This window comes from Manacus vitellinus, unplaced genomic scaffold (assembly GCF_001715985.3).
Source record: "Manacus vitellinus isolate BGI_N305 unplaced genomic scaffold, ASM171598v3 scaffold_0_pilon, whole genome shotgun sequence".
NCBI classification, from domain to species: Eukaryota; Metazoa; Chordata; class Aves; order Passeriformes; family Pipridae; genus Manacus; species Manacus vitellinus.
The window spans coordinates 30216782-30238769 of record NW_021938789.1 but is presented as its reverse complement, the minus strand read 5'-3'; the positions used below and the strand labels follow the sequence as shown (position 1 = coordinate 30238769).

Here is a 21988-nt window from a genome sequence, read left to right as displayed (position 1 = left end):
TGCTGAAACTCAGCTGAAAGGTCAGTGTCTGTCAGGAATGGATACAGTACCCTTACTCAGGAGAAATATCTGAATACAAAAAATGTAATTTTCATGACAGGGTCTTGCTCAGAAAAAGAGGGAATAAATGGTAATACACAATTAATAGAGATTTCTGTAGTTTTTCTCCAGAAGAAGAAATGCTTACACAAAAGAGTAAAGCATTGTGTTTTAAGATTTTTTTCTTCTAGAATGTGCTATGCTTCGTATTTCAATAATTCTCAAGATGAAGTAAGGTCCCTGATTCATAGCTTCAGACTACAGATAAAATAAAAATTTTTTAATGATAAATTAGTGACATTTTAGAAACTTTTATTGTAAAATTGGTGAATTCTTAATGCTTTCTACTGTTCATATTTCATTACAACATTTGCACATGAAAATATAGATGAGTCCAGATATGTATTTTATAAAAATGTTTTATCTATCCAGAGCTTTTAAGAACTCTAATGTAATCTAGAGTCTTAAAGATGTATTAAACTGGTCTAATTTTATTAGTTCTTATTAGCTAGTAATATTAATTAATTTTAAATAATTAAATACCTGGTCCACTTGTTCTTATTATCTTATCACTCAATCAGAAGGTTGTCCTGTGTTCTTTCTCAGAAGTTTTATCTGCAGTGCAAAATGAAAAGAGAAAAAGAACAAAAGGAAGCTAATTAATAAATTATCAACTATTACTTTCATTATTACTATATTGTATTTTCTAAATTGAAAATTTCTGAAAATTCTGCATTGACCACTTTTAAACTTTTCTACTTAACATCAACCTTTTGTACCTCCAAACAATGCAAAATTAAATATTTTATAAATTACATAATCTTTAAAGAATAAATTCTTAAATGAAATATAAAATAAATATATTTAAAAGAACATAGTCTACTCCTCAGGATAATCTCTTGATGAGCTTACATAAATGATTCCATTCCTGTCTTTTGGCATAGATGTGATATCTGGTTATACTTTAAAAAAAATCACACAGAGAGAGAGAGATGTTAAAATTCAAGGGCATCTGGAGTTGTCACTGAGATCTAAAGACTGAAAATGAGAATACTGAAAGCAACCCTAACACTAAGCCTTTCAAGTTGATACAGTACATATGCAAGATTTCAGGCTGGTCTTTCAAATAGAAGTAAGAGAACTGATTTACTATGAACTTGTTCAACATGAATTAAACAAACATGTCAGCAGACTAACAATACTCACACTGTAAATAGTATGTCCTTCTGGTAATACAGGTAGAGAGGGTTTACTCTGCATAATTTATGGTCTCCATACAGTACAATATTGAAAGAGTACAGAAACTGTTGCAAATTCCTGATGAAATGCAAGCATAAGTCTGTTTACCATTAAATGTGATTTACTGCAGTTACATGTGTTCTTCCTCTCCCACCCACCTTGTAAGTTTTGTACAAGGTACAGGGCTTTTAGATAAATAATAATAAAAGCTTTTTACTCAGAATTAGTGCAGAATAACTTGTATATAGAATTATCGACTATCTTGTTAGACCTTCTTTTAAGCTGTATAGCCTATTTTTAGATATTTTAAGAACAGTAAATTCAGATATAAAGTGAAGATGAAAATTTCAAGATCATAATCAAATAACACATCAAAACTGAAAATGGTGTAGACCTATCAGCTACTTTATATAATATATGCAAGGAAGACCTGTTATACAGATTATTTTGTGACACTATGGAGATAAACAGAATCACATTTTATCACGCAGAATGGGAGTCTGTATCCAATACTAATGTTAATAATCATGATGTATAAAAGACATTTTTAAAACATTATTATCACAGAAAGCAGAATTGGAAAGCCTGATAATTATAAAATGTTATCAACTGCTTCCATGTATTATTGGACGCTTCTGCATAACTTTAAGAATGGTTAACTAGTCGCTTTGCTCAGACATAAATTTGATTTGTGGTAACTTTTACAAGTCAGGAATTTACTTTTTCCAAATCTTAGTTTTATTTAGTGATTAGTATAACTTATGTCCAGAAGTTCTCAATGTTTCCTCATTCCAGATTTGGTTTGTTCTTCCCCCCACTGCCTCTCTTCTGTTTGAGCTGGGATAGAAATTTTAAAGCTTATTTTGGGAGCTTTACCTACTGTATTTCTTCTCGAGTCTTCATAGAAGTTTGCTCTTTAATTGATTTCTTAAGGTATTTTATGCTTCCTTCAAGCAGCTGACCTACAGACATGGATGCCTGGATTTTTACCAATACTGAATTGAAGTTTGATCGTTAGCCTCTTGCTATTATGTTGACATTGTTGATTTAGACACTGATGATTTGCATGACTACAAATCCAACCAATGGGAATTGTGGGTTGTTATATTAGCTTAAGTTGTATATCAGTGTTAATTGTCATCCAAAGTTCTACCTGAAGCAATATAGTAACAAGGACATTCCTCAGTATTTGCATGCCTAAACTTCACTCTGTTAGCTTATTTGGATAACAAATAGCCATCCTCTGAGGAAGAACAATGAGCATACTAGGCATACAGTGGAAAGTGCTGTTTCTCATCCTGTTAGACTACCTCAACCCATGATGAAAACTGAGTAATTCAAAGCAACTCTCACTCCTTTAAGGAACTATGATATCCAAATATCAAGAACCTAGAAAAACAACTTCTCCTAACCAACCTTCTAGGATATAATACTACTTCATTAATAACTCTTTTAAGAACAGCTGCTTAGAACCAACACTGATGTATACAATTATCTTTTCTGATCTGCCTACTCCTTTCACAAAAATCTTGCTTTGCAGCTTTGCTTGTTCCACTTCTGCACCCAACAAATTTTCCATATTTTAACAGTTTCTGATATATTTTAATTTTGAATAGATTGCTCTTCCCATGCAAGTTAAAAATCTTACTTCTTACTTCTTTTTAGAATTGCAGATATTCGATTTCACATTTTCTTAAAAAAAGGGAATTTTTTAATGTAGAGACTATGTCAATACACACCAGACTGGTATAAGTTCTTTTATCTCCCTATTGGAATATAAATTGCTTTTTTTTCCTTCAAAATATTTTTGCTTACACATACATTGATCAAGATATCTGACCAGCTATATGAGAGAGTAAAGCGCATCAAAGCATTTTGAATGATTTAGCTGTAAAATTTACACTATAGTTTGTTATAGTAAACAAAACGCAGTGTTGTTATTTCCGCTGTCATATAACAACCTTGAATAGACATTACTTTATCTTATTCCTTAGGAATATTAACAAGAGAAGGTGAATATATTGGAATGCAAGTAGTTGCTGCTGTGCTTTAAACACAGTCCTTATCCTTAAGCAATGTACAGGATCTCCAATGTTTTCATTAGTTATTAATTGTACTTGCTTTGCTAGTTTCATTCTAGAGGCAGAAATATCACTGGCTCATGAAAATTCCAGTATAACTGTTTGTATTTCAAATTACATACACAAAAGGTATGAGGCAACGTCTGTAGTCCTCCTTTCCTAAAAGTGCTTTCTCCTAATCACCTTTTCCTCTGTTAAAAACCCTGAAAATAAAGCCGAATCCGAGTTCCTTTTCAGCCAGATGATTAAACATTCTCACTATTATATAATACAATTTCCATTTTATTTTAAACATACTTTGCATGATATAAAAATATTGATCACAGTGAGCTTTAACAATTGTTACTGCTATAAACAGAAATGCTGCACGATGGTTTTAGTGGAAATAAATTATATAGTCATTATCTCTTAAAAAAATCACAAGAAGGAGAACCTAGGCTGTTTGGTCATTGGCAGAAAATAAGTTCTTATTGAGTTCTTTACAAAACATGAACCCCAGTTATCTTCTACATTTGCTTTCCACATCTTGAGAAAAGCATGAGTCTGTCTCTGAAAGCCCCACAGGGTCTCTGGTGAACATTTAATTCCAAATATTAGCAAAGTTTCTGTTCTTCTTTTGTTCTAATGGAAAAATGTACACCAACATAGCAAGTAGTGATCTCTTCACTAATTCATAAGTGGTCTTTTCCAATATGTGGGTACACAGCGGCACACTTCTTCACTAAAGTAAAATCCAGCATCACAGCGTTTCGTTCGGACTGTACACGGTGGTCTGTAACAGCTAAAGAAACGAAAAAAGTGGACATTAATATAATATGATCATTTATATTTGCCTGGAGTAGAAATCTGTGTGCCTTTACATTGCCATTTCTCAATGTGATATTTAATTCCTACAAATACATATAGTTTAACCTCTTTTTATGTTCTTGCCACTAATTTAGTTGGACTACTCTTCACAAAAGACACTGAAAGAATAATGAATGCTACTGAAGAGAAATTATTCTATTGTCACAGATACACATGAGTATTTTTTACCACACTGCCTGGTTGAAGTCACACTAATCTTGAGTACTGTTTCCTTAAATTTAATTTTCAAAATAGGATATTTTTCTGTGCTCAAATTGGCTTGTTATGACCTACTGCATGCTGCAAGTTCAAGGTGATGATCCAGAATCACGTCATAATCAAATCTATCATCTACTATCCCAGGACTGTTTCTCACCTTATTCATTATTGCAATAAGCCTGAGAGATTTGTCTACATATATTAAACTGTGACTCTGATCTTGAAAATGAGACCATACTTCCTTTCAAGCTGCAAATTCCCATAGCCAGTCTCTGAGTGGGAATGTATCTACACTTCATATTGTATCTGTGTGCATTCTGAAGAAAAATCAGAGCCTATTTATCATGTTTCTGATAAATATTACTGGAAATGAACAGAATTCATCCCTACTTGATTAAAATAAGTTTGACAGAAATAGAACATTGAACCACAAATAACATGTACCTAAGGAGTAGCAGAATTTTTCTTCCATCAATTCCTTGACTGAAAAATAGAACTTTATACAAAGATAGTATCTGTGGTTGTCCCTGAACCCTTCCTTTTCCTATTTTACTTTTCTATTAAAACAAGAACTTGACCTAAAATAACCCTACAATAACAATGCTGAATACTTTCTGGTGTATAATGGAGACAAAGTACAAGTCTGGGGGTTTTTTCCTACATTGGCAACGAGTCAAAAGACAAAAGTATATGTTTTGAATTTCATCACAGTTATACTTAAAACTTGTACTTAAATAAGTTGCTGATAAGTTAGAATTCTGGATGCTTGCTTTGGATACCAAGTTACTACTTCACAATAATTTGTTTATGATATAAGGTCTGCATTACAATTACATTAATTCACTCCAGCTAGTTCAACCAATGAAACTGGCTATGAGGAAAACAATAAGGAATGAGGAAGACTGTAAACATGACATTTATTAACTAGTCACATCTTGTTCAGTGTTTTCAATGTCATTTATCATAGATTAGTTCACCAGTGTGGTCTTTGTAATTAAGGGAGAAACATTATTTTGTGCCACTTAATATAGATACTTGAAATCAGTGTAGCAGCTCATGGGAATCTCTCGAAGCTCTATTCATCTTTTCCCCAAAAAGTCTGGAAATGGTGGTAAAAAGCAACAAAATGGTTTGCAAAAGGATCTAACTGTGAGCAAACAGGCAGCCAGCAGCAGGTTTGTTCTGGGAAAAAGGTATGCACAGATATGCAATGGATAAAACACTGAACTCACCTTTTTGCCTATCTCTGTCATGCAAGTTTAGACCATTTCACATACTGAATGACAGTAAAATGAAATAAGAAGAAAAAGAAGCAAAACCGAACTCTTCCACACACCTATGATTGTACACAATGTAAAGCAGTCACACAGTCATTAAGTATGAGGAGTTCAGTTTGTTTAGAATTCATGCTTCCTTGTGAACTTCAACTTACAGAGGAGAGTGCTATATAGCATCTCTCCCATGTGATTTTATGTCTAGCAGCAGTTAAGGTCGGGTTACTGCAGTCTTATCCTTATTTGGGACTTCTCAACTGAACAAGAAAGTCCCTATCCTCCTCTAAAATGCTTTGCAGCTGAAGTGCCTAATTATCTGGCCCTACCAAAACTGACCAAAAATAAATTTTTGAGGTGACAGCACAGGGTGAATAGTGGTAGAGTAATTGTAACTACATAAATGTGGTTTCCTTAGGAAACTGCTGAACAATAGATCTGGTCTTTCAAAAGATTTGGGCTGAATGCTGTTTACAGGGCGTTTTCATGTGACAGATGTCTGCTTTGATGAGGATAATCTGAGCATGCTGGAACTAAGACAGATGTTCAGTCACTATACACAGTTCTGGGCAAGTCAGCAGCAACTTTCTCTTTGTGGTCAGTAATTGCGATTTTTTGCTGCAGAATGCCCAAATTGTCATTGGGGCAGTCTTAACAACAACACAGATGAAACAAGTAGAAATGCTACTTCCAGAGCATCATCAGTATCATCAGCATTAAAGTCAGTATGCTTTTTTTCCCCCCCTTTTTATCTTTCATCCTGTTTTTTGTATTTGTAGATGACTTTTTATTCCTTTTCTCTGTAACAGGGCATAACCCTAGGCAGAGGGATTTTAGATACAGTGCATAAAAGTATTGGTGCTTCAAAACCAGAAGCTACAAGGATCACTTCTCTCCACAGGGAGCTGTCTAGGCCACAGCTACAGGATTCTGCTCATGTCTAGGGCTCAGGCATCTTGCACAAAGTTATAGAGTGGTACCTCTATTTATGTGGTCTCAGGACAGCAAGGGATCTTTCAAACAGGATGTTATAGAATTTTTATTCCTTTTTGATTTAGGTTGTGTTGGACAGAGCCAAAACGTGAGAAACCTATGCTAAGTCCTTTCTTAAGCAGGAGAGATTACATCTTCTATTTTCCTTGACAGTGCTAACCTCTACAGGACTATTGGTTGTAGACGTATAGAGTAATACCATATACAAATATTTCCTTCTGCACACAAACTGCTTAGAAAAGAGAAACAGCTAAAAGCATCCTATATCACACTGTCCTCAGAAGTGAGAAAGCGATTCAAACTGTATTATATTCAATCACAACATAACAGAGAAAAGTTGAACTCAATTTCCTCTTTCAAATACTAAGTCTTTAAAAGAAATACATATTTCTTATGGCATTTCTTAGCTTTTTAAGTGCCTGACTTCTCCAGTTATGAATGTTCTTTTAAAGTGCACGTGGTTTATATTTGTTGCTGGAAGTGCACACTAGAGTAGTGCCAAGGCTTTGCAATATGTAAAGCTTATGTAATCAGATTGGCTTCTTTTCCTCTGCAAACATAAAATTGAAATTATATGAGTTGAATGATAGAGAAGAAATAATTTCTGATGTTTAACAACTCTAATATTTCAGTCAAAAGGCCAAACGTAGAAAAACAGGTAATGCCCATTACTATTAATATTTTCCCCTATTTTAGTGACTTCAACACGTGTCATTCCTAATAATAGACATTTTTTTCATTAAGATGAACTAATGTATATGTGGCAATATATTTACTCCAACTAATTACATGTTATATTAAAAATTACAGATTTTTTGATAAGCAACATATTGCTATACATTTAAATGTCCCAATTTGCTATTTTCCATTTCCAGTGCCTTAAAAGTTATTTGTCATTGATATGATAGAAATAATTCACCCTTTTTAAAAAATAAGTGATCTTTCTGCTCCAAACTGCATTGTTTCTGCTTTAAGAAATTTACAAGAGAACTGACTTTACATGATAACTTTCGTCACGTAATATACAAAGAAGAAATAACACTTTTGTTTCTCAGAACCTAAAGTCATCCTCATTTTTATATAGACTGCTAATGTTATGGGTGTAACAGTCATGGAAGGAAAAAGTCCTATGATATATAAAGAAATTGCAGTTTTCTTCCTGACTAAATCTCATTTTAAATGATGGATGCAGGCAGTCTCTTTTATAGTTACATATGTCCACTTTTCACAGAAATCACCCAGAGCTGGGTGATTCCAAAATTTATGAAGCGAAAATGAATGATGGTATCTCCAGAACTAAGGCCTGAAATCTAACTAGGAATATTTGAGTTATATGAATATTTGAGTTACTTAAATTGCAATATTCGGTTCTTGGGAAAAATAGAGTGGGATTTAGAAGACAAGGAGCTTGAAAAATTAAGCTTAGACTTAATTTTTCTGAAAAGAAAAAAAAAAATCACATGCTGTAGTAGTAGCAAGAGTACAAGAAACTATGCTTTAGAATACTTATTATGCCTAATAGTTACCTATTAAGAGTTTATAAAAGTCACAGAAGATAAAACTGAACTGAAGACAGGCTTACTGTTTACTTAAGACTACAAAGCAATTCAACAGCCAGCTAATGTCACAACGCAGAATTTTATGCCTTAAACACAATGAAAGAACTAAAGACTGTTTTTACCTGCATGTCTGGTGGTGGAACCTTTTTCCTTTTAAGAAGCATTTATTGGGAGATTCTATACATTCACAGATGCATTTTGCAGGGTTTAGAGGTTGATGTTTAGGACAGGTCTTTTTACATAGACACTGGCACTTTTCTTCATCAAATTCCTTATTGGGCCCACAGGAAGCGGAGATAAGTTTGTTTTTGCACATACACTGACATGATGATCTGTCTAATTCTTTGTGAGGTCCACAGCTTGAGGGCCTCATGCCTCCTTTGCAGACACATTGACAGGTTTCTTCATCCAGCTCTTTGTTTGGTCCACAAATATGGAATCCTTCAGATGTATCTAGAAATATAGCAGAGAAGTTGCACTATTACCAGAATTTTGTGTCTACCCACTCCACCCAGTTTTATATGAAGAAATGACAGCAAATCCATACCTTTTAAGATGTTTCAAGAACAAGTACATGTCAAAAGACAGGCAATACAGAGTAATATTATCAATACAGAAAAAGACACAACTAATTACTTCTTGTTTTTAATTTCTCCTTTAGTTGAATCAAAATGTAGAGCTACATTCAGTCTTATAAGAAAAAGTGCTTACCAGAATCTCCAAGGTGAGAAGAGAAACCAAAATCATGCTGCGACAAACATCTGCAAATTTGATTATTCCAAATATGATTTTTTGGACAAGTTTTGTTTGCCACATGACACCTGTGAAATTAAATATGCTGTTCATTTACTACCGTAAGAATTCAAAAGGAAAAAGAATAGTTTCTAGGTGTTGACTGCCTTACTTCCTCTCCACTAAAAATATCTTTCTAAGAGTGTCACCTCATTAATAGTCTTATTTTTTACTCCTATCAAATCTGTTACTATTTAAGGTCCTCCCCAATACAGGGATCTCCAACCATTTGTTGAAGAAACCAGCTCACATTTCAAGTTTCAGCTATAACTTCTAGAAGCTGATATTTGTACTTTGCTAATGTAGTTTGGAAACAGATCTAATCCTGGAATATAAGCCTCATCTAGAAAATAAAAAAATATTAAAAATATGCCAAATACTGTATAGTGATCACAACATTTTTTTATGTTGCTTTTTGAGGTTCAAAAATGTTTTTACACATAAGATGTCAAAAGACAGTAGATAATAGTTTCTGAATGAATGCTGTAGACAAAGCTTTGATTTAAAAAATACAATCAGTTTATCAGATTCTTTTCCCCTTTATGTGAAAGTTATGTGTCATTAACTGACACTTTCTCATTAATCACTCAAATTCTGGACAGGTTTCTTGAACCTAAAGATATGGACGTCAGCGGTGATGGCTCTTCACTTTGGAAATAAAAGACAATACAGAAGTTAACTCTTTTTCTCTGCTCTTTATCTGCTACAGCCAAGGTAATTATACCCAAATTTGCAGCCAAGGTAATTATACCCAAAAAAAGCAAAAAATTCAAGCAGCAGCTCTTGCCTTTTTAAAGACTGAGTGAACTGAGCTAGTGGGTGAGCCACAGATAGAATGTTTATGTGTATTATCCCATCTTCCTTGCTTGCAATTTCTTTATCATCAGAGCTGACATTACAACTTTGATACACCTCATGTATCCAAGCTGTGTCATTTATTCATTGTTTCTGTAGTATTTCTAAAATCTTCCTAATCTGTTAAAGCAACACATATATTACACATTTGATGCACTTTTCTTTCCCCTGAGCACCATTACTCACACATTCAAAAATGCAGGTGCTGGGACATTCTGTGACCATCATTCAAGTACACCACTCCCCTCCAACACATTAAACCACTCTGATTGTAAAGGCTGCTGTAATTTAACATCACCCTGCATCGCCTCATGTTTTATGAAACTGGTGTTTTCTGATTTCATTCCACTAGTGTTCTCACTCTTGCTCCCTCACTTGGCACGTTTCCTTTAGCCTGCCTCCTGATTCTGCTCGAGAAATAGTAAAGATAATTTACAGACATATTACTCTATTCTGTTAAAAAAAATAAAATTAAAGAAAAAAAAAACCCACACTCACACCTGGAGCAGCCTGGCTCTAGCTGGGAGTGTTTAAAACTAATTAGAGAAGGAAACCAAGGTGACAGTATGAAGAAAACACCAAGTGCATGTAAATTCATGAGCAACGTTGATACAAAGCCCAAATTACCAGAACTTGAACAGAATTAAATGAATTTCAGTATCAGGGTTGGAGACACCCAGCAAAAGGAATGGAGCTGCTTGTTTACAAGTTCTACTCTGGTTTCTAGTACAGACAATTGGCTGAAAATTTAAAATGACATTTTAGAAAAGTTCAGGAAGGCTAGAAAAAAAAAATCAGATGCAAAACCACTTTGCAGAAAATGTCATCACCTCTTTTTGTATTGTTGTCCACTCAACTGAAAAAAAAAAAGTCTTGAGACAAAGAGGTAATTGTAGAGACTTGATCTGAATTATGTATCTTGAAGTCCTCTCTGTTCCGCTCTACCTCTAATCACTAAACTTCTAAAATAGGGTGACAATTTTGTAACTCAGGTACATGTCTTGATGACATTCCATATAAATGGAGTAGAGTACTACTTAAAATACCATTAATCCAGGATGTATTCTGAAACACTGACTAATACCAACTGACATGCCTCCATTCCACAAGTACATAGAAACAGCTATTAGTTTTTAGAAGGGGGGAAAGAAAGGAAAAAAGTGGGAGAACAGGCAAAGACCTAGACCTTAATTCTCAGGATAAAGTCATGCAGAAAACATATTTTATATAAAAAATATAAACTATTTGTATTATACTTTACATGTGGTCTCTCTCTTCTTTCTATGATATGCCTGTGCATCTTGGTATAATCCAGCCTTGAATTCTTATTAAATCCCAAGGGTTACTACCCTAAAACCAGAGACTTTACTCTTAGGCTTTTCTTTGCAGTAATACATAAGAAAGTAATTTATATTTTTCTGTTAAAATGAGCATGTACATAAATACATGCACACATGCAGATCTCCCACTGTGACAAGAGAGTAAATTTCCAAGTTTTGGCTTAATAATAGCTTCACTAGCATTCAAACCTATAAATCAAAATGTTAAGGAAAAAAATAATAAGTTGAAAAGAAATACTTCACTACAAATTAAAAAACACTAATGGGATTCTGAAACCCATCCAGGAACCCACCAGGAACATGCAAATGTCTTTCCTTTCTAGAATCTAGAAGCACTCAACTTAGTATTTTATGGTTTTTTTTCTGGTTTATTGTACAAAGCCATAGATTCTAAACATAGAGAGAGTACTGAACAGTAGAGAAAGCCTGTATATATTCTGACCTAGTATTAGTTTGTCTTGGATTGCACCTCTTTCCATCAAACAACTCCCACAAACAACATTATTACTGATTTTTAAATTATCTCACTCTAGTTTATCTCCTGGATAAAAAGGTAATGCTAATTTAGAAAGCTCCTCTTAATGTAAAATATGGTAGCTCCCTTGCACGATGCATTCTGCTACTACTACTGTGTAGTTCACTTATCATAACTATAAAAACTTCCAGCACTGTTTATAATCTAATTATATAGGCTTGCTCATAATGTGAAAGGGAAGACAAGTCTCATACTTACTGAGTTTGTGTTGCTGGCAAGGAACGTCTTATGATAGAATGAACTTGTCTGTAAACATCCAGCTTGGACATGCATCGGCAGGACGTGTGATTGGCAAAACTCACGGTTACGGGTTTGGGGCCGTGAGAAAGAGGTACTGTGATCTCAAACAACTGCAAAAGGGAGAGCAAAGCAAAAAACTTTTTATATAGATCTGTCCAACTAAAACTAATGTAAGCACATACCAAAAAACTTATACGGAAATTAAGTTCATTTTTCTGCTCTCTTCCACCATTCAGTGGCGCATTCAATTATACTGCTAAATAATTATTACGTGCAAAATTAATACAATAGTTATGGCATGACAATAAACATTTTTAGGATTAAACTCTCTTACGTGCCTGATTGTTTACTATAACATTTAACATAAAAGTGTAAAACGTAAAAAGAACTCATTTTTCTAGGAGATGATTTCAAAAATGGTAGTCTTTTAAAAAAAAATCCAAAGTGAAACATTTGGAAAGTGCTTCAAAAAGCTGAAAACCAAAAATAATATAAAAAAGTGGGTAAGTTACAACCTAATACATCAATTATACAATTATAAGAGCTTGTGTAAAAAAGGAATATATTGGACTTAGATAAAACCATTTTTGGTTCAATAACTATAGAACTGCAGCATACTGTATTTTTTTAATTTTTTAGTATTTATATCATTGCAAATTATATGCCTACCATAATGGAATATATCTTGAACTATTAATTTGTTTTCAAGGTATTAAGAAATAACCACTATTGATAAAATAATCATGTATGAGAATTCATAAAATCCTAATTTTAGTGGGAAATATATTTCAATTGGTAAAAAGACAACTTCAGTAACACCTTCTGGTAAACTGTACATATGATAACAGACGAAGACTGAGACTCATTACAGTTTTCAATTCAGGATATCTACTTTCTCAAATTGAGTAGGTTTCAGTGTAAGACTCAACTATCAATAGTCTCCTGAAAAGTATGAACTTGCTTTTCTTAAGCTGAAATAAAAACCCACTATAGGAAGAACTGATAAATCTTAGAATATAAAATAAGCATGAGTCTTTATATGGACCAAACTGCAGATAAAAAAAAAAAAAAAGAGGATGTTCTGTTCTTCCTCTGTTCTTGCAGTAGATCAGTTTGCCATGCTGCAAGGCACAGCAGACTTCAGACCACTGGAGATGGCAACATAGGACTATTGCTACACTTCCAACCTACCTAGAAGAGGTAGGTCCCTGTCCAGCTGTTCTGTTCAGCTTCAGTAATCACTGGGAGAAATTTCGGAAAAACGGCTGAAACCTATCAATTGTGAGTGGACATGATGGCGAACACGAATTGTCTTAATTTACATTTATCCTTCCATTTCACCTGTGAAAGGTATCAGTTTACAGACGAATATTGCTAACAACTATTCCCATCAACACCTCAGTGGTGCAATGAGAAAAAGGTCTAGTTAAACTACTAAAGGCAGACTAGCTTCCCTGACCTGATTGAACAAGCTTCAGTTTGTTCAACTAAATTCTCTTAATAGTTTTTTATATATACATTTATTTATATATACATTATATATACTATCCCATTTCTAGTCCTGACTTTCATAAAGTGCTTAAGACAATACATAAACTAGCATTTTGAAAAAGAATGGAAAACACATTTATTTTTATTAATGAAAAGGCTGGAAGTGAAATACTGGGGTTGGAATCATTGGTTTGTTCTTCTGACACTTTTGTCTGCACGTGCTATTGGGATACTGTAATCTGATGCATACTGGAGAAAAGAGATATTTTCCTCTTCTGATAATGAAAATCTATCAAGAAGATATTTCAAAAGAAATAAACTCTTGAAAAGTAGTCTATTACAGAAAATGTATTTAATACTAAAAATAATTCAGTTAAAATAATCTCTGGCATTTGAAAATAAGATGCTTTCTACAGAAAATCTATATTCTGCTTTCAGTTGAGATAGCAGCATCTCTAAATTCAATGAAGCTGTTTAAGTGTAAGTGAATAACTCTCAGTATGCATAAGCTGTGTTTGAATCTTCAATTTAGGTAAAACCTCACTATGTGCAATGCTTTCTGGTTTCGTTAACATCTAAATTATTTTTTGCTTATCTTCCTCATCCAATAGAATAATAAGCTCAAAATCTGCTGTCGCTATAGGGCATGTTGGCAACATGTAACAGCCAAATGTCAATACCTAGAAATGATATTTCTGTGAAAAATTCAGGATAACATCTATGCATGAGGCTGGTTCTCCACTCTTCTTTTCTGGTAACATTGTTGGCTAGGGCTACTATTGCTGGTGCTCACATTGCCCAAATGGGTAACTCTTCTTGGAGATCAAATGGCTTATATTTCTGGCTGATCCCTCATTCAAAACCATCTGGTTTTACTGCATTCTTAGGGGTCTAAATCTTCTCTTCCTTTTCAACTTCAAATCATAGTAAAAATCCAACTAATTCACACTACAGGCAAAAGGGAAAAGACATTTCTCGCAGATATCAATGCCTGAAGATAGACATTCAGGAAAGACTTACAAAGAATGAGTTTCAGTTTCCAGAAGAACATGACATCTGATAATATTAGGGATTAGGGCAGTTTTTCAAAGTGGAGAGGTTTTATTGCCTGCAGTCTTCAGAGAAATGTTAGTAATTATGGTACATTAAACAGCAAATTAAAGTACCTTAAATGAGTATTGCTTAAGACAAATACTCAGAAGAAAAAAAAATAGACTCAATTTGCCCATGCTGTTCTGTACCTTTTTGCTACCAACACTTCATTATCAGGAAACCAGGGGAAAGCAGAACAGAAGCAATATGTGATCACATAACTAAAGAGTATTATATCTAACAAAAAAAAAAAAGAAACCACACAAAATCACAAAGCTCTGTCCTAACTGCTCCACAGAAGCTAATAATCATAAATATGACTCAGTAACAGTTAATCTCAGTGTATAACACATACTATTGGAAGCTCTGCGTAACTGAAGAACAGGTAAAAACCATATATAGTTAGTGAATTTCATAAGAATTCAACTCCTGCCATTCAGCCATCTGACCACAGAAAGTCAGATGAAAGATCTTCCAGTCTTTCTCAATGTTTTTAATATTTCTCTTCAAAGTACTGTGTTCGGCCCTTGTCTCCTTAGGTCTTCATACAATTTGATAATTCTTCATGACAACCTTCCCTCATTTAAGCCTAAATGAAGCTTCCCTTTCAGCCAGCACACAAAGCTTGATTTCCCTTCTCTCTTCTTGGGATCCTTAGCATGACTTTTAGCATTCTGGCACCCATACATCTTGTCCCCACTAATTCTGGATCAAGAAGGTTCCCTCATTCCTTCCCAACAAGATATAGGTGGGTGTATCAATAACAGGCTCTCCCAGTAAGATGGCATTTCGGTGCCTAGATCTGACACTGCATGAGATTTTTGTTCAGCTTCAAGTTATCATGCATTTTACTTATCAAAAAAATACCACAAAAAATCACTTTCCCCCGGATTTTCATTTTTTTACCTGTCAGTTTTTTTAAATCCCTGAAGATCAGTGCACATGCTCTGTAATGTAGTTCTCAGGTGAGAAGTACAGTAAGAGGACACCAGGCAAAGGTATCTCTGAATTACTCCACCCAGCCAGACTTGGCCATTGACATTCTGCAACCAGCAATTACTGTGACGCCAAATCCATCAGTTCCCCTTCTTTCCCACCTTGTCATTTCTTCAGAGATCCTTGCAAGAGCTTCTAGGCCAGAGCTCTGTGGTCCCATGGACCACCCTGTAGTAGGCTCTTATCAGTTCCTACACTGGCAGTGCTCTTCTTTTAACCATTTATACAGATGGAGTGAAGAACAGACACAAGGGTAGGACAAGAGTCTGGTGCACAACCTAGAACTTAGTATGACTTTTAAGTTTAAAAAAAAAAAAAAAGAAAAAAAAAAGAAAAAATGTAACAGAAGACAGGAATCTCTGAGTGTGTGACCAAAAGCGCTATTAGAACTCCTGAAATAGGAATCTTCCACGTATTCCTCCTCAATGGAGGAGGAATCACAGACTAGTGAAAGGATCTTATAGACATGTTCCAACCACCCAGCCATGGGCAGGGATACTTTCCACTAGACCAGGTTACTAAAGGCCCAAAAGGTGTGTAGTTTTGATTCACTGCATTGATAGCTTCTTCTTTAGACTAGAAGGACTTTGTGCTACACTTTCCAGAAGAACCGTTTATTGTTATAAAAAGTATTTCTTTGCTTCAGTGGTTAAATTAATTTATTCAGCACCATCATCATATGTGCCAATATCCATTGTATCAGCACACTTAAAATTATTATTATGCTCACTGACTTATAAAATATAAATTATACAAAACTGTTATTTTATTACCAGGATAAGGGAAGGTTATCATTCTAGATACTTTTCAAATATAGAATATTCTTTTTTTCTTTTTCCCAAGACTTACATTAACTACACTATGTTCTGATGGATGTTAGTTTATTTTGGCAAGTTTCCCTTAAATTGATTGAGTTTAAGTTTCCATCACTTGTGATCTTTGCACTTCCTTAAGTGTCAGTAAGGCCAGCCAAATGTAACCAGTGTAATAGAGTACAATGTATCTGGAGAGATTTTTAAGGTAAGGATATAAGACTGATTTCAAAACTAAACATCTCTATACTGAAAAGAATGAAAATGAACTATTTGAGAGATGGTACATCATCTTTATTTTACTGTCTAACTTTCTTGAAAGACAGTACTTCAAGGCTTATGTATGATACAACAACAGGTAACTTCTCTAATGAAATAAATTTAATACTTATTTAATATGCTTGTTTGGGTTTTTTTAATCCTTTTTTTTTTCTTCCAGAAATTTCTACAAAAAACACCATTTGGAACTTACATATCTCCCACTATTAATAGTACCTACTATATAATTTAAATAATCAGTCTTACACAGAAAAATGCATGGGAAAAGGTATAAATAGTAATGCTCAAAACAACTGAAAAGTCTTGTGACATAGGCATATCTAAATTTTGAAAAGGAACACCATGTAGATCTCAAACATGGCCAACAATTTCAAGGTGTTAACTTGTTTCCTGTGAGAAAAGCTCCACTAAATCTAATTTCGAACTGCTTGGATAGATGTTTTCCTTTGAGGGATTATTACTGTAATCATGAAACAAGAAGATTTAGGACCTTGACAACAAATGATCTGAAAGAAGTCAAAAAACTGTCACCCTGCCAGCCAAGAGGGAGAATGGAGCGAGACAGCTCTTTGACATCTGCTCCCTGCTTCCCTTCAACCTATAAACAAGTGGCTATAGGTGGGGCATAAAAAAAGTGCAGCTGAGGGACAGGCTGTTGCTGCACCAGGTAGTTCCAATTTTTTAATTATTCTTGTCGTGGAAACAGAGAACAGCTGCTTGACTGATAACAAATTAGAGAAAAAAACCAACACAACTACACCACAAACCAAAAGAAAAACATTCCCCATAGACCTCTACTAGACAAGCCACCACTTACAAACTGGAGTTTTGCAGTGTCGCAGATAGAGAAGGTCTACTGGATTTTATGAATTAGCCTAGGGGGTCCTCAAAAGTTTTTGTAGACTTTATACTATATCTTAATTAAGAAACTATCTCATATCTCAATCATGGTTGTATAAACATCCCTTAGCAACTACAGAAACAGTTTTTGTGGGAAAAAAGATGGTATTAAAAGCAAAGCAGAATACTTTTCTATTTTTTTCTCAATAAAATTAAGTAGCTAGAAAGGAGGAACACAGCCTGAACTAAACTATCGACCTCTCTCTGGACCACCAGAGTGTTCCACAAGGCAATCTGGGAACATCTGACCTGGTCCATCCTCCTAGCAATCAATGATTTGCCCCCTATAAAAATAATTTCTATGCTTAGTTCTTTTATTTTTAATTAATTTTGATGAAAGCTGATATCAGCCTTCTTTATACTTTAATGTCTGGAACTAATGCTAGAGCTTGCCCTCACAGTAAGACCTCCAGCTGAAAAATTAATTTCCCATTAAGCACTTTTTCTGCAGGGTGAACATTATGAAGTTATCTTATGAAGTTTATGCACCAAAAATAAAGCTAAAAAATAGTGAATTATGAAAAAAAGATTCCTGGTTAGTAATCATTTGTTCCCATTTCATTCAGGAAATAATAGAGAAACAGTAGTGAAAATAGACGTGAAGGGTACCTGAATTCCACAGAAGGTCTTGAATCCAATAGTTTTTTTCTTCCTAATTCTCATCTAATATAGGGTAAGCTGTGGTCACATAATTTTAAAACTATTTGAGATGGTGACAGATGAAGAGATATAGCTATAGGTCTCTTCCTTTATTAAGAGTTTTTCTAAACTGCATTCTGTCAAGGACAAGACAAAACTGGAAAGCAGAAGCAAGATAGAAAACTCAGAGATTAAATCCCCTGTTTTTTCAGGATAGGTAAGAAAATAAAACAATGTTATTTCCTCTTTCTTCTTTGTGATAAAACCTTTAAGATTTTCCTTTTCAGAGTCTCTCAAATCTTTAACTAGAACTACATCGTATCATAACCAACAACATCAAGAACTTCAAAAGGAAACTCACTACTAAACATTTTCTACTGGGTAGAAACCTACTTTATTCAATAGACATGAACAGAAAGATGAAGAGAAAGATATTATTTACCCCAAACTGACATGGTGCTCAAAGACTAGGAAATCTGTGTTGCATGGAACAACTCTCTCTGTGACTAGATCATCCTTTGTTTCAGTAGGCTAAACTTCATCAATACATGTAAAAAAAAAAAGATCATATTTCTTGGGTTTTAACATGAGAATTATATTTGTATCTCAAAGTAACTTAGGAATTAATTGCATCTTAAAGTAATAAACAAATTAAGACAACAGTTTCTCCTATTAATGGGAAAAACAACAGGGCTTGAGAAAAGTCAGTGTTGTAGTTTTCCTTCTCTAAGCTATTTGAGTTACGTTATTCCTGTGCTGTACAGTTGTCTACCACTAGCTTAAATTTGGGACTGAAAATTCATGGTAAAATATACCATTTCAGACAAACAGATTGATAAGAAATGAAGGCAGAAAATGCATTTAAAAAAATGAGTAGTTTTTTCTGTTTTCTTTATGTCCCTTTTTCCTAATTCCCTCTCAAGAAGCCTCAGAGCACTAAAAAGTTTCATGATAAAGGAGTGACATTTCAAGGGCTATGATATTATAGCTGGCTATGCAGTTCTGGATCTTCATTTTAAATATGTACTGCATCTTCAGCCAGATGAATCTAGTTGAAAGAGGAAACAAGATTTACACTAAAAAGTGAAAAACCCACAAACAACAAACCCCCTACCAAATACCGTAACAACAGCAAAATAACCTAGCAAACACTTTTAAGTGTGATTATTTTTACACGTTTTTTGAGGAAAATGTTGTTGTAAGATAACTGTGATAATTCCTATAGCTACTTAAAATAATGTAATATATGCTTCTTCTTTAAAGGCAGCTCACAAGCTTAGTGCATGATCTCTACACCTGATCACTAGCCCTGAAATGGAAGAATAAAACCCAGCACATACACCTGGAGGAAGATGCATTACAACAAAACAAATATGCTAATATCTCTTAATACAGTAAAACTGAGTTCCTAACAGGCTTTATTTGTAACGTATCCTGTCTGCATATGTCCTGCAACAGTCCACACTAACAAAATTATAGGCTAGTTTTCCATAGAGTGCTTGCCTCGTACAGGTAAGTGGTAGATGCAAAAAAAAGAAAGGGATAGAATTAAGTTTTATGGGTAATCTCAAAACTGAGAATTCGACATCACAATTTATTTTTTCCCTAAAAAAAATAATAATATATTTTGGGGAAAAGAGCATTAAACATTTTTTTCCAGGCAGTAGTCTTCAGCTGTTTTTCCTGTTTAGTCTGGAAAATACATACAAGAAACAGCTGATATATTTTCCTTTGTCATAGTAGCAATAAGAAGGTTTAAAATAAGCATGATCATATATGGATTTGCAAGTAGCACTTGGACTATAATAAAAGAGTGAGAACTTACTGTCTTGCTGATGTAATTTGTGCTGATGTTCATACACTGGAGTCCTTCACTATTGCAGCAACCTCCACATCTGTAGATGGATACACATGGGGGTTTAAAGAAGGTGTTTGTAGTTGCTCCAAACTCTTTTCCCACATCCACACACACTTCACGTGGCATGCACTGAGTTTTTCTCCATTCAGTATCAATACCTGCCAAGTTATAGGGAATGTCATGTGTTATAAAGTAACTGTTTAAAAACAATACTCTCCTGAAGTAAATTAGGATTCTTTTTAAACTTTGGAACCATAATATCCATTGCTAGAGTCACACCCCATAGTCAGTGAAATACACATCTCTCTGTGTTAACTTCTACCTGATTTTTCTTCTTCGTAGGAACATGACATATTGACATGCAGCAGAAGAAAAGTCACAGCAGAGCTAAGAGGGACCCTAACAGGGAGACCTTAAAACACAGAATCATGGAATGGCTTTTGTTGGAAAACACCTTTAAAGGTCACCTAGTAAAGCCCCCTTGTAACGAGCAGGAACATCTTCAACCAGATCAGGTTGCTCGGAGCCCTGTTCATACTTGAATGACCTTGAATATTTCCAGGGATAGAGCATCTACCAACTCTCCAGACAACCTGTTCCAACGTTTCACTACCCTCATTGTAAAAAAAAAAGTCTTCCTTATATCTAGTCTGAATTCTTTTAGTTTAAAATTATTACCATTGCTCTATCACAAGAGGCTCTGCTACCTCTCCCCATCTTTCTCATAGACCTCCTTTAGGTACTGGAAGGCTGCTATAAGGCTGCTTCTCTCAGCCTATCACCATAGGAGAGCTGCTCCAGCCCTCCAAGCATCTTCACAGCCCTCCTCTGGACCTACTACAACAGGTGCACATCCTTCTTATGTTGGAGGCCCCCAAGCTGGACACAGTACTCCAGATGGGGTCTCACCAGAACAGAGTAGAGGGGCAGAATCACCTCCCTCGACCTGTTGGCCAGCAGCTCAAGCTGTACATGTCCTTTCTCGTTTGCCTGGGGTAAGTCTTATCTTGTGTAAAGTCTAAAGAAGTATTGCACATCTCTTCAAAGTAATTTTAAACAGTCCCACACAGTACTTCACTTAAAAACTCTACAATAGAAATGTTAAATTTTACACACTTAATGTGAAATTAATTTAAATACATGTTTAGTTTGTTAACTACAAGGGTGATATTTAAAGCAAAAGGTTATTATTTAGCAATTATATACAACATGTGATTTAATCTGAAGCATGATACTTGTGCCCGGATTATCCATATAAATTTAGGCAAAGATTTTACATCATGTTATACAGCCTTTTACCAAATACAGTCTTATACTGAACAGTCCTGAGACTTGCAGCTGTGAAGGACCCTTTCTTCTCTTTTGGCACTAGATTGTGGTAGGCTGTTCACCAGAAATGGAAAATTTCCTGATGTGTACTTTAAAGTCTCCATTAAGATATATGATATCCAATATCACGTAAAAAAATACACCTTCTGCTGTAAGTCCTACATTTCACTGCCTACAAGTACTTGTTTAAACTGTTAAGCTAATATATTTTTATCCAAGCAATCTGAAACACTAAAGGATATTGACATATTAGGTTGAAAGGCCTTTTTTTCTCATTTTAGCATAACATCATGACAGCTGCCCTCTTGTAACAGCGAAAAATTACAAGTGGATTACTTGGCATCCTAAAGCCATAATGCATAAGAGAAGAAAGCATTACTAAGCCATGATGTAATTGCAAAAAATGCGCAGAAACGGTTCAATGACTCCAACTATTAGCATCCCCTTTGCTTTCTCCAAAATTTTTACAGCCTCCACAAAGTAGGATTTCTTATGCTTGAAGGCACTTTCTCTATCTACTGAGCTGAGAAAGCAACTTTCTCACAATGGATGTACCTAAAATATGTCTAGAGAGCGATTTGTT

General features: G+C 34.6%; 1 protein-coding gene across 2 annotated transcripts in view; it reads right to left on the bottom strand.

Moving 5' to 3' along the window:
- Positions 1 to 3297: 3297 nt before the first annotated feature.
- Positions 3298 to 21988, bottom strand: part of VEGFC (vascular endothelial growth factor C) — a 75122-nt gene continuing 56431 nt past the window's right edge. For both annotated transcript variants that reach the window (XM_018080041.3, XM_029961569.1), the window contains exons 3-7: positions 20044 to 20234; positions 11968 to 12119; positions 8959 to 9068; positions 8370 to 8700; positions 3298 to 4140 (exon numbers count right to left, since the gene is read on the bottom strand). In XM_018080041.3, coding sequence (XP_017935530.3) covers positions 4026 to 4140; positions 8370 to 8700; positions 8959 to 9068; positions 11968 to 12119; positions 20044 to 20234 — 899 coding nt within the window. In that variant the 3' untranslated portion in view covers positions 3298 to 4025. The remainder of the gene's footprint in view (positions 4141 to 8369; positions 8701 to 8958; positions 9069 to 11967; positions 12120 to 20043; positions 20235 to 21988) is intronic.